The sequence below is a fragment of the Planococcus citri genome, chromosome 4 (assembly GCF_950023065.1).
Source record: "Planococcus citri chromosome 4, ihPlaCitr1.1, whole genome shotgun sequence".
NCBI classification, from domain to species: Eukaryota; Metazoa; Arthropoda; class Insecta; order Hemiptera; family Pseudococcidae; genus Planococcus; species Planococcus citri.
In genome coordinates, this window is record NC_088680.1 from 43,500,511 (window position 1) to 43,514,062 (window position 13,552).

Below are 13,552 nucleotides of genomic sequence, written 5' to 3' on the forward strand. Positions count from 1 at the left end.
CGTCCCCCTTTACGCTCCAATTTCCAGCAAACAGCCTTGGACCAATTTTCACGTATATTTTAAAAACACGCGTAAACTCGCGACAACTGACGAGGATTCGTTTGAACTGCGCGAGAACGACGAGAAGCCCCCGTGAAGCAAACACTTGGAACTAAGTAATATCGAATTAACCATCTGTGTAATAAAATCGTGGCCGTATTGTTTTACCGAAGTTAATGAGCCGTAATTGATTGACTGATTAGTATAATGGCTGCGTGGAAATCGATTAAAATTATTGTACGCGACGAGCAGTCATTCATCGCGAGTTGAAGATGAGTTTTAAAGAAAGCGCGTCGCGCGAGCCAGGAAGTAAATCAGTCGAGTAAACAATGAATCAATTTACGCTATTTAATTTTTCTTTTTTTTTCTCTTCGTTTCGTCGTCGATGTCAACGTGCATCCTTCTTTTCCTTTTGTCTCTGTTGCTCGTATATACCGGTCCCATTGGTGTATCTGGATGGATTTATTACACCGACTTTCTTCTCGCGAGCCAAGCTGCCGACTGTGAACTCGCATTGCTCTGCTGTGTGGTTTTTATAAATGTCTTTCGAACAGATGATGATGTTTTGAACGTGGGTCTTGTTCTCATAACGGTGTGAAAGATGAAGGTTTGATGAATGTGGAAATATGATCGATTTTTGGGTTATTGGCTTTATGTGGTGATTGCGTGTAAGTGGATCTGATTTATGGTAAGATTACCAACGGAGGAAGTCGCAAGGGTGTGGGTTCGAATTGGGGTTTCCTGAAATTTTACCCAGTTTCTTGAATTTAATTGGAATTTGGTATTTTTTTGACATCATTTCCGTCCTAAATCTGCGAGTAGGGTATCCATTTTTTGGAAAAACTGGGATAGGTATGTGACATGTGAGGGAATTTCACCCTGATTTTTGCCTTGATTCAAAAAAAGACCTTTTTTTTCAAAATTGTAAAAAAATCCTTTTTTTTGGTCAAAATTTTCAAAAAGCCCTATTTTTTATAAAAATTGTCTAAAAACCCCAATTTTTCCTTAAAATTGTGAAACATTACATTTTACCCTATAGTTGTCAAAAAGCCTTCATTTTCATCAAAATTGCTAAGAAATCCCCTTTTGTTTTGCTATCATTTCCAAAAGGTATTGGTTTTGGCCTTGTCTGTCTAAGAAGTCCTGTTTTTTGCCAAAATAGTGGGAAAAGGTTCCAGTTTTTCTTGAAATGTTTAGGAAGTCTCATTTTTTGTTGAAACTGTCAAGAAGTCCTCATTTCTGTCAAAACTTGTCAAAAAGTTCGAATTTATGTCAAAAGAGCCTTCTTTTTTCAAAAAAGACTTATTTTTTTCCGAAGCTGCAATAAAAAGTCCTGTTTTTTGTAAAAGTCAATGAAGTCTTGTTTTTTGCCAAAATTGAACGAAAAGGTCCATTTTTTGTCAAAAGTGTGAAAAAGTTCTCATTTCTGTCAAAAGTTCCAGTTTTCTGACAAAATTGTCGGAACGGTCATCTTTTTGTCAAAATTGTCGAAAAGGTCATCTTTTTGTCAAAATTGTCAAAACGTTTCATTTTTTATCAGAATTGTCAAAATATTTCATTTTTTCCCCAAATGGCCAGAAAGATCTTTTCTCTGTCTAAACTGCCATAAAAAGTCCTGTTTTTGTCTGTCAAAAAAAACCTGTTTTTCTGCCAAAATTTTCAGCATTTTTTAAAATTTTATTTCGTCAACTAACCTTTGTAATTTTCCATTTATTATTCCCCCCTCCCACCCCGCCCTCCACCTCAAATATTTTCTAGTTCTCTATTTGGAATGAAAACATTTTGTTCCAAAAAATGCTGACGAATAAATTTTACTGCCCAAAATTGGTCTGGAAAACCGGGAAACATAAAGGAAAGTTTTTTAAGAGTGAACACTCTGTCGATGAGTTTTCTGAAGGCTCTTGAGGTGAATTCGCTTACTCAATGATTGAAATTTGAAAAACACAAAATTAAACTAAGTTTCTAACATAACGTAAATTCATCTTATTCCATATACAGGGTGTTCCAGAATAACCTTTCACATTTTGGTGAGCACTGATCTGCGTTCAAATGGTGTTAGGGGAATGGTAAAAGCGGTTCCAGGTAGCCAACACATGCCGAATTATGTTTCAGTATTAATTTTTTACCATGGAGAAGTGGACGGCTGTGCAGCGCGCTTTTATTGTAAAGGCCTTTTTCAAAAATAATGACTCTTACATTAGTGCAATTCGTGCCTTCCGCAAACATTTTAAACTTACCGGTAAAAGTGAAGTGCCATCGAGGCCAACAGTGAAATTATGGGTAAAAAACTTCGAGAAAACCGCTCATGCTTGTAAAAATAAGCCTACAGGTCGGAAAAGATCAGTAAGAACGCCAGAAACAACGGACCGAGTAAGGCATTCAGTACAGACTACCCCTACCACTTCAATACGTAAACGAGCGTTAAATTTAAAAATCAAACCAACTTCTCTGCAACGAATTTTATCTGAAGACCTCAGTTTCCATCCATATAAGATTTTAATCATTCAAAAGTTACAAAAAACTGATTTTGTGAGAAGAAAATCATTTGCCGAGGATATGCTTACAAGAATTGATACTGGTGAGATTCCATTGAACTCGTTACTCTTTACTGATGAAGCTCATTTTTATCTAAACGGTGATGTGAATAAACAAAATATGCGCTACTGGTCGACAGAGAATCCGATGATAATACACGAGAAACCTCTACACTCCGCTAAGTTGACTGTTTGGATGGGCGTGGCTAAATTCGGTATAGTGGGACCGTATGTGTTTGATGAAACGGTGAACGGTGAGAGGTATCGCAAAATGTTAAACGAGTTTCTCATTCCTGAATTGAAACGCAGACACAAGTATAGAGTTACTTGGTTCCAACAGGATGGCGCTACCTGTCATTCCGCAACGGACACGATTTCTTTATTGCGTGAGCATTTTGGTCATCGAATAATTTCGCTGAACACAGAAATTTCATGGCCACCTCGATCCCCTGATTTTTCAGCATGTGATTTTTTTTTATGGGGTTACCTCAAGTCAAAAGTATATCAAGATGATCCTAGGACTCTGAAACAGCTCCTAGATAATATTATTCGTGAATCAAGACTGATTAGAAGAGAAATGCTCAACAAAGTGTTCAATAATTTTAAAAAACGTTTGGTCGATTGTGTCAAAAATGATGGAAAACATCTTGGTGGAATAATTTTTAAAACTTAATTTATAATGAAAACTCAAATATATGGTCTAAAAACGGCACATTTCTACTTCATTTTGGTTATAAAAAAATTTCCGTAACCATTTTTCTCTCAGAGCTACTAATAAAACAAAAGTGAAAGGTTATTCTGGAACACCCTGTAGTTTCTTCAATAAGGAAAAATACAACAAAATAACCAAGAAATCGTGTTGTTTTTCGATTGCGAAGAAAATCACGAAAATTGAAAATTACATCGCTCGTCTCAACATAGACATCTATAACCTTTCATCAATCCCTTATTATTTCAAATCAAATCAAACTTTATACAGTTACGTAATTCTACGAGTATCTACTCGTAATTAACTGCGGGATGAATTATTTGAAAGATTATTGTTGTGGCACGTTTTTGTTTGTAATAATCCAAATGAGATCTTCGGGGTGTAGATGATTGTAGATTGTAGGCGAATTCCTAATTAATAGCGTCGTAATCGATGTACTAAAACAATGCAGCGATCGCCTCTTGTGTGAATAAGAATATAAGTTGAATAGCTGCGGCCTCTCTTGTGTATTTGTAAAGCTCTTCGTGGGTACTTAGTGCGTTGAAAAGAACCGATGGATTTAGCAAAAATAATTTTACAAGAGAGGAAAATCCGTACCTGCGTACTGCGTACATTACATTGGAAATAGATAGGTATATTATTTTGATTGTAGTTATGTGTGTATAGCCTTAGGTTGGGCTTCATAATGTGTATAAGGAGCGAATACAGAAAGAACAAGTGTAATTACTAGGTATGTAGTACAGAGAGACTTGAGAATGGACTGAATTACTGGAGGCATACTGCGTACATATGTAGAAGTAATATTGTAATTACGTCATCTTAAGACAAGATAGGCTACGGTGGCGGCTCGACTCTCGTCTTCTGAAGAACTCTTATGGTGTACCAAGCTATACAGATGAGAGAGGAGTCGCATATTTGGTATGAGTATATTTCTCTTTTGGTGGATCAGAAAGGGAGTTGGAGTTGGGCGAGAAATGATGAAAGGACATGGACAGGAGGAGGAGAGATTGATCAAACGTGGTACGAAGATATACCTTATAATATATATTATTTTTCTTTTTTGTGTAATCGATGTTAATGCGTTTATTTCAGGGTCGACATAAAAGGAATGCAACATTTCCAGTCAGCAAGTCTGTCACGAATGTCGCTGTCGCAACTAACGGCTCTTTGATGCAACCAACCGTTACTTCTACCAGATCAGGTAAGAAGAAGGAAACATGTTGAATATTTTTTTTTCTCCTCTTCTTCCTGATAACATATATGTAGTGTATAAGGCCCCCGAAGGTGCAATAAACGTCTCAATAAAAATTTTATACGATGCCCGAGTAATAACGGTGTGGGCTTTTGATACGATAATACAGCACGTTGTTGTCGTGGACACGGCTATGCCATTGCCGGCGGTCTCTTCGTCTCTTAGTCTTCGGCGAAAGTGAGATGACCATTTGGACTGGGGCTTCTGTATACACAACCTTATACGTATATCGGCGCACTTGTTTGATATAGCTCGATTGTAGATGCCGGCCCATCCAGGCACCGCGTATAATTATACCCATTAAACGTACACGTACATACAGTGTGTATTGTTTACGCGGCGATGCTGACCAATTAAGAAATTTCATACACGAAATTCTTCGCATAGTTTTCAGCGCTCCTCGGTACTGCCCAGTACGTTGTGGTCATGTCGGTGATTTGCGAAATGAAAATCATCTATAGGTGAATTTCGCCGACCAGCTGTGAGCATCTGTAGCAAAAATATACGCATGAACAGTGGGTGGTAAATTAGCGCAGTTGTTACATAATGCTGGATCACCGACTGAGCCAAGTGCATAGCTTTTATCAACCACTCGATCACGTTTTTTCGCCCACTGCATTCCATTGTAATATGCAACGGTGCACTTGTGTATGCGTCCTGGGGCGCGTATACCCCAAAAAATGCATCATTCGATGAACTTGGTTCAACGATGTTGGGTGAATTTCAGTTTAAAGGATTGTGGCTATTGCAGCTGTAAGAATTTGGATGGACAATGTTTGATTACTCTTGTTATGCTTTGATCAAAAATGAATCTTGTAATACATAGTGAAGAGCTCTTGGTAGCATAAGTAGTAGAATTAAAGGTTTGCACACCGGAATTGTAGGATCAAAATATAGCCACCTACCTAAGAAGAAGCTCACATCAAATGTGGTGAACATTTGGATCGCTTCAAGTTTTAGGAAGCCGGTCTGGAAAAGACTTTGGAAAAACCTATCGCTGTACTTTTTTAATTTACTTCTCAAAATATGAATTTTCGAAAGATTTTGGCCTCGCTTTACTGACTCGTTTGCTTTTCTTTTTAAACTTTGAATTTTTTTCAGAAATCATCGTTCAAAATTCAAAATTTTGAAGCAAAATAATAAACTCCTACTAATTCTTTACTCAAGAAACAATCTTTTTTATACTTACCTCTCGAAATATTAATTTTTGAAAGCGTTTGCCCTCGCTTCGCCAGGGCCCATTTATTTTTATTTTTCAATTTTGAATTTTTTAAAAAAAGTAATCATTTGAATTTTCAAATTTTTAAACAAAAAAGAGTATCATTTTTTTACCTTTTGAAATACTGATTTTCAAGAGCTTTTGCCCACACTTCGCCAGGGCCAGTTTGTTTCTCTATTCTGTAATTAAAAAATTTCAGATTTGAAGGAGAAACGAAAATTGTTGTACATTATACGAATATTAAGCAAAATTAATTATCTCTTATTTATTTTATTTTATAATTCGCCGTTTAAATTTTGAAAAATCGGTATTTTTGTTCAAATTTTCCATTAAATTTTTAGATTTTGGAAAAATTTGTTATGTCGAAAAAAGTTTTTTATTCGTTCAATTTCATTACATCAGCAAGAACCTTAAAGGTGAAAATAAAATCAAAAATCGAAATTATAAAATTTCATTTTCGACATCCGCTTTGCTGGAAAAAATCTATATTTGTTTGAAGACATTGGAAAAGCGAAAAATTTGAATGTAAAATTTTTCCTCGCGCAACTCCTCTCCCCCTCCATCCTCTTGAAAAATCCCAAGTGTTTAAAAAATGTCGTGCTTTTTTATTTTGAAATTTTTATAGACACCCTGAGAAGTCGCATCAAAGACAAAAAACTCATCATCGTCATAAATAAATTTCAACCTCATACAGGTTAATTGTACGTACCTTCAAATTATTCCCCCAGATAGTAATGATTAGGTAAAAAACTGAAATTAATACCATCAAGATAATTGCCATGAGACAGCTCTGTACAAAAACTACCAACAAAGTATTGAACAATGTTTTCTAGTTACATCATTATTAACTTGAATCAAAATTGGGCGGCACTTTCTCAAGTTTTGATCGCACTATTTTACATAAACACGACATTGATTTCATTTTTAGCTTTAAAATCTGCCACTGAAAATACAAATCCATCGTCCCCATCTTCTATTATACGTCATTCATCGTGGCAACAGTAGCATTTTCGAGATGTTTTCTGTATTCAAAATTCCTTCCCACGCATTTCAAATCGTTTTCTCGAGCTGTCTTGTTAACCAGATGGTTTATATTTTTTTGAAGAGTGGATCCGAATTGGATCTTTTGTGTGGTGGAAGTTTGATGTAATGTATCAACATACCCTCGACCCTGTCTAATCTACTTTACCCTTTTTCAAAGGCTTCATTCGGGTGCTAGTTTAATAATTTCACCTGTTTGAAAGACATTAAGATCTGAGTTAAGGTACAGGTGTAGTTCTAGTTTTCATTTTATTGACAGAGAGAGAGGTAGATAACTTGCTGGCCTTTTTTCAGTAATGGGAATTTAAATTAAAAATTGAGGCCATTCGGCCGAAATGAAGAGAAAAGTCAGTATAGGTAACTCTCGAACGAAAACTTTCGGATTCCAGCCAATTATCGATTAATTCAATTGAAAATCACGTCTATTTTCCGCTTCAAAAAACAAAGCAAAAAAAATTCAAATACCACAAAGAACTTTCTCATTTTTACAAATCCCTTCACCTGAACATCTGAAACCTTTGGCAATAGTAAAACCTACTCAATGGTACGAATTACTACAAGCTGCATACGCGGTTACCCTCAAACAACCGTTGATCAATTACACAATAGCAACGGCTTAGAGTAATCACATCTAACATGAGGGTGGTGGAAGGGGAAAATAGACGAGTTGAAATCGTATAGAAAGTGAAAAAAAATCAAATTTACGAGTTAACGAGAGCGGTTAAAAATTAAACGATAAAGCGTTTAATAATAATAGTAATATGGGCGAATAATAAAAAAATGATAATAATAAAACAATTCAACCGCGTATACGAGTCGGAGTTTCATCGTTTATAACGATATTGTTGTAATCGAGGAAGAAAATATAAGGAGCAAGGAACAGGTTTTGGTGTTTTCTGATTTCATATGTACAACTGGTCTGCTGGCTTTTCTATGGTAATAATAAGCCAAATAATTATACGCTTATTTTCTACTTTCTGTGGCTATCAACTTTCGCCTTTCCTATACGTCTCTCAAATAGGTATATAGGGATCATCTATACCTACCTACCTACCTACCTATATGTATGTTCATAATTCATAATATATACACGAAGGAGTTTTTCTTCTCAATTTTCATCACTTTTTGTTTTATATGGCCAAATAATCTAACACCTGTGAGCCTTCTTCTTCCTACGCGATGGGCCCATTTATCGGACCTTTTTTACACCCTGTTTGACCTGATGGAATTGAAATTAGTTTTATTTTTAAGAATATAGCCTTTGGGGTTCATTCGGTTCGTATGTGTTAAACCAATTAACTCGTCTAACATAAATCAAATAATAACAAGTGCATTTATATACAAAGCCAACGAGCCGACTGCATCGTATAATTCGTAACCTTATAACTGGAAATGTTCCTGTGTTAGTCTGCGGTATGGTATGGTATAGTGTGGTGGATGGTGCTGTTGATATGTGTGTTTCATAGCCGAAAAATACGATCGACAGACTAGATATACGTTTAAATCTCCTTACGCCTTCTAAGGTTCTTCTTGTATAACCTTGTAAATGTATCGAAAACCATGTAAAATAACCATATGATGGAGCATTTATTTTTTAAGCAACCAGTATATTAAAGATCACGATGGTCGTGACTGAAGGCATTAACCCATGACGCGACGGCGAGGTTTTCAAAAAGCAATTACCAAAGAGCCGAATTTTCCGATCGATATAGTGCAAATGTGTTTCAGATAAATAGATATTTTCAAAGAAAAATTTCAAAAATGAATTTTGAATGTCTTTGTCTCTTTTTGAAGTCTCTGGAAATTGAAAAACTCGGAATATTGTGATCTTTTTTGGAGAAAAATTGAACGAAGTTATGGTTTTTGATTTGGAGATAACCTACCTTGAGACTTTTTTTGATGAAAATTGAATAAAAAATTGTTAGCTTTTTTTGCTCGCCTGTTCGTGCTTCCTAAATTATTTCACAAAATCGCAGCCATTTTTCAAATAGGTCAATAATGAATACAAGGACATGAAAAGACCCATCTGCAATCATAGATACCTTCATAAGATGGCTTAGAATCGTACATTTGAATTTTAAACACCTTTATCGATATTTTATTTTATAGTGCACTTGTCCGCATTTGGTTCTGTTTTAATTGAACCAGTGAGTTAATGCGAAGTTTTACGACGATTTGAAATTATATTATGTGGTATCTACGACAGGAGGAGAGAAGTACCTACCCATATAGATTTAGATACGTCTCAATAACTGCTAATTTTTACAAATTAAGCGGCATTTTATAAATTTGTAGTATTTTGAAACCGGTTCTACGCTTTGTACCACGATTGAAATCTAATCGAAGAGTATAAGAAATGCTGTTGAACGATGAGATTTTGCTTTGAGAACTCGTCGTTGTGAAAATCGTAAAAGTGAGGAGAGAGAAAAAAACATCGAATGGGGCTGATTTGACGACGAATGGAGGCGCTTCGTAAATGATTGTTAATTACGTAATGAATTGTGCTAAATCAAGTGTAGGTTTTCTGTAGTTGAATATTTTTAATTGTCTAGTTGATTATCGCGGTTTAATGGCTGATTACAAATGAGAAAGGTTAGTGACTTCGCGAGGAACATTGTTTGATGGAAATAAAGTAAAAATTTGAGTAAACTTATATAATTTTATCACGAATCAAAATTTTGAAAAAGAAAATGTTGCAGGAGAGCTGTTGATTTTCAGTGAAAAGATCTTAAGTGTTATCTAACTGTCAAAATTAGATCGTGAAAAAAAAAATGTCGAAAGATTTTAATCTTTGGTAAAAACTTTGAAAAAAAATTGATGTAAGTTTTTGGCTGTTTTCCTGATTCTTTTGAAATTGACAGTACCCATAGTTTCCGAAAAATTAGCACCACTGTATTTATAAAATAATTATTTCTTCAGATCCAGAAATGATAGATGTAAATATTTTTGAAAATCTCGCTGGTCAAAAAAAAGTGAAAAAATCAAAATTTTACCAAATTGACGTGGAATGTTGAAATTTGATATTTATCCTATTTTCACCCCCCTCCCCACGATTGGAAACTGTTTCTAACTGCTTTTTAGCAGTGAGTTGTTGAAAGTTGAAATTTTTTTCTAAATTTTACCCGATGAAGTTGAACAGGTCGATTGGGGACGGTTTCAAGCAGTTCTGGAGCCTACAACTACGATGTTCTGGAAATTCCAGATTTTCAAAAAAATGTCACAAGTAGCACGTATGAACGCTATTAGTGCTTATAAGTTATAAGGGACTAGCGTGGGTCGTCTTTTGTTTTTTTTTTTGGAATTCATTCAAGGGAACTATTCATGAACGAATTCATTAATCTTTTGAAAGAACCGTTCGCGAACGAATTGAGCAATTCTTCAATTTAGGAATCAATCCGTCTGCGAATGATTCACCATAAAAACAAAAATTATTTAATTCGTTCACGAATGATTCACCAAAAATTAAGTTAATGAATCGATTCGTTCGCGAACGAGTTACTTATACGAATCAATTCATTCGCGAATGTTTCGCCAAAAATTATTCAATTCGTTCGCGAATGATTCACCAAAAATTAAGTAAATGAATCGATTCGTTCGCGAACGAGTCAGGGAGTCACTTACACGAATCAATTCGTTCGCGAACGAGTCACTTATACGAATCAATTTGTTCGCGAATGATTCACCAAAAGTCAAGTAAATAAAACGATTCGTTCGCGAACGAGTTACTTATACAAATCAATTCATCCGCGAATAATTCATCAAAAATTATTCAATTCGTTCGCGAATGATTCGCTAAAAAATTCAATTCGTTCGTGAATGATTCACCTAGAAATCAATAAATTTGTTCAATCGCCTATGGGTTGTGAATGATTCGATTCGATTCGATTCACTTTGCTTGAAAACAGACCAATTCCTGTGCAATATGCATACAATAGTACACAATAGTTTCACAAAACCCGAATCAATCGTAAATTAATCGATCCGTTTGCGAATGATTCACGAAGAAATCAAAATTTGTTGAAATACTCGTACATGAACTTCCATCAAATTGGATCAATAGGTAATTCCAGATGATTTGATAGATTAGATTTTAATCAAACCGCTTTTTCTAATACACGCATTCAACAAGACAGATTCACGAACCTAAAACTTTGAATTACTAATTGGTCAAGTTGTATTGAAAAAAAAAAAAAATGAAAAACATTACGTACCACGATGTGTGGTGAAACTCAAGTCGCAGCCTCGCAGGTTGGTTTTGAAATTATACTATTAGGTAAATAACGGTGCCGTTATACACACACACATCACATGATGGAAGTTTGGGCGAGAAAGTCATCTCGTATTATACCGGAAAAGGCGCATTCGCCGTACGGTATCACGATTATACGCTACAGACTGGCCGAATAAATCGATACGGACGAGTTATCCATCCGGTCTGGGGAGTCGTAGAGACACCAGACTCCAGACCGTAAGCCAGAGGCGCTTACTCGTATCCATCGAAGATGAACCCTGGCATTTTATATACGCGATAGTTGCAGCACAAACACAGGCTGCAATTGTGAACCGGCACCGAGGCCTTTTTTTCCTCTCAAAACGCAATCTTATAAAAATATTATACAGATGCGAGAATTACGCAATTGCCTCATCGTATACGCATATGTATACTATACTTACGTAGGTATAGTATATAGTATGTCGTTCTACCTCGGGCTACAAATGCCCGTCATATCTGCGTATTTTAAAAAGCGCTAAGAATGGTAAAACCAGATGAAATGCTGTGTGTAGAAAGTTATGCAGCGTCAACCTTGCAACGAACGCGGCCCTGCAGGGCAATATCGCGTACCTGTTTGCACGTACGAGCTCGAGCCGCCATCGTTGAGGATGCGGACGACCAAGCGATCGCGGCCCCACAACAACCGCACTCGATCGAATGCTAAATGTTGAGACTACTCTCGTTGTTAATCAAGTGGCTGATGATGCCTCATCTCTGTCTTTCTACCTGGGTCTTCTTTCGTTCTTTCTTTCCGCTAATTAGACTTGGGTGAAATTGAGCTTTCTGCATGTATATGGCAGCTGCACGTATCGGCCGCAGATATCGGTGTTATGATGAGTGTTATATGTAGTATTGATTCGATCTCTCGTCGTATTGTTTTTATGTCTACGACGCGACGCGACGTCGTCGTCGGCATCGCAAACGGTGTTCTGATGTGAAAGAACTGAGTGAGTGAGAGATTTCATTAGTTGTGCAAGATGTAATATGTAATGTAATGCAAGTACATATAGAGAACTATACTTTGTAGATATCGGCGTGTGAATGCGTAAAATATAATAAATGAAGTGATAGTTGTAACGTACCTACTTGGTAATAATTAATTATACAACTTAATTCGCATTAATCAACCATCCACTGTCGAATATTGATTACTTTCATTTGGATCTGCGCGTGAGAAGACGAAATCGAGATGAAGAAGAGAGACTGACGGATTAGGATTAGACATACTGTGATCTTTGATCGATCAAATTGTTAGAAAAAATTAGCTAAAATTTGATGATCTTGGGCTTGGAAAAATAATTGAAGCGTTGGAATCGTTGCATTGATGATTTGTCCAAATCTTATCGTCAGTCTTCACGTAAACACCCGCCCCCCCTCCCCAAATGGCAATTGTGATTTCTTTTAACCGTAATGAGACGCCCTTTACATTCATTTTCTCATACTCGGGACGGGCATCCCTAATTGAAAAGATATTCCCTGGTTTGTATTCCATATTCAGTTTTTCCAGAAGTTGCTGAATTTCGAAAATTAGAAGAAACAACAATGATACTGAAAACGAAAGTAACAACGCTTTTAAACACACATTTGGGTAATTTTTTGAGGTGACAAGCATGATAATTGATAACCGATGAGTTAATCCTTTTTTCGTCGTTAGCTAATTTCTGGATTGCCAAACAAATACAAAAATATCGGGGGAATTTTGATCAAATTTAATGAAGACCTTCATTTTGAGTTGAAATTCACTCAGAAAAATTTTTAGTTACAGGGAAGTGTCTCAGGAGGGAAAATATGGATTTTCAAAGAGGGGACATTTCTCGAAAAAATCGTGACTTTTCACTGAGTGGTTAAAAATTTTCAAGTCATTTTCTTCTCAAATATTTCGCAACTAATAAAGCGAAAAAATACGTATTTTTCGAAAATGTCCTCGTTTTGAGGAGCCACATTTCCCATCCAGAGGCAACTCTGGAGCTACAAATTTTTCTGCTCCAAAGACATTGAAAAAGTGAAAAATTGACTTAACCCCCCCCCCCCGCCCACAAGAAGTCGTCGAGTGTTTGAAAAAGTCCTCTGTTTTTTCATTTTGAAATTTTGTTGGATATCTGGTGTATTTAAACTTACTTTTCTTAAAAGTTCATTTTTTCAAAATTGAACCTTGATCACAGTAGGTAAGAATGATGAAAAGTAAGTAAAATGAGCTCGTCGTTTTGGACTTATTTTCAGTAGATTTTCATCTAGCAATTTCTTATGTTTATCTCAATTTCCCCAAAAAACTTTTAGTTGATTAATTTTTACCTGACAGTGACAGTTTAGCCAATTTATGCATTTTTTTCACAGTCTTTAAACTCGAGTTACTCTTAATGTGATTTTTGCAAATTCTTCCATGTTATTTTATCGATGGTATTCTTTGTTTTTTTTTTGGTAATTTTTCAACATTTTTTGATCAATTGAACAATTTTTTTTCAAATTTTCATAATTTTTTGTGTTT

The 13,552-nt window shown here is 35.7% G+C and overlaps 1 protein-coding gene across 3 annotated transcripts in view; it reads left to right on the top strand.

Annotated features, from left to right (window-relative positions):
* The window catches only part of osp (outspread), a 116,472-nt gene that overhangs the window by 80,742 nt on the left and 22,178 nt on the right, over positions 1 to 13,552 (top strand). For all 3 annotated transcript variants that reach the window (XR_010558367.1, XM_065361625.1, XM_065361627.1), the window contains exon 5: positions 4,375 to 4,483. Coding sequence is in view for 2 of the 3 variants with exons in the window: in XM_065361625.1 (XP_065217697.1) it covers positions 4,375 to 4,483 (109 nt within the window). In the remaining variant the exon portion in view is untranslated. The remainder of the gene's footprint in view (positions 1 to 4,374; positions 4,484 to 13,552) is intronic.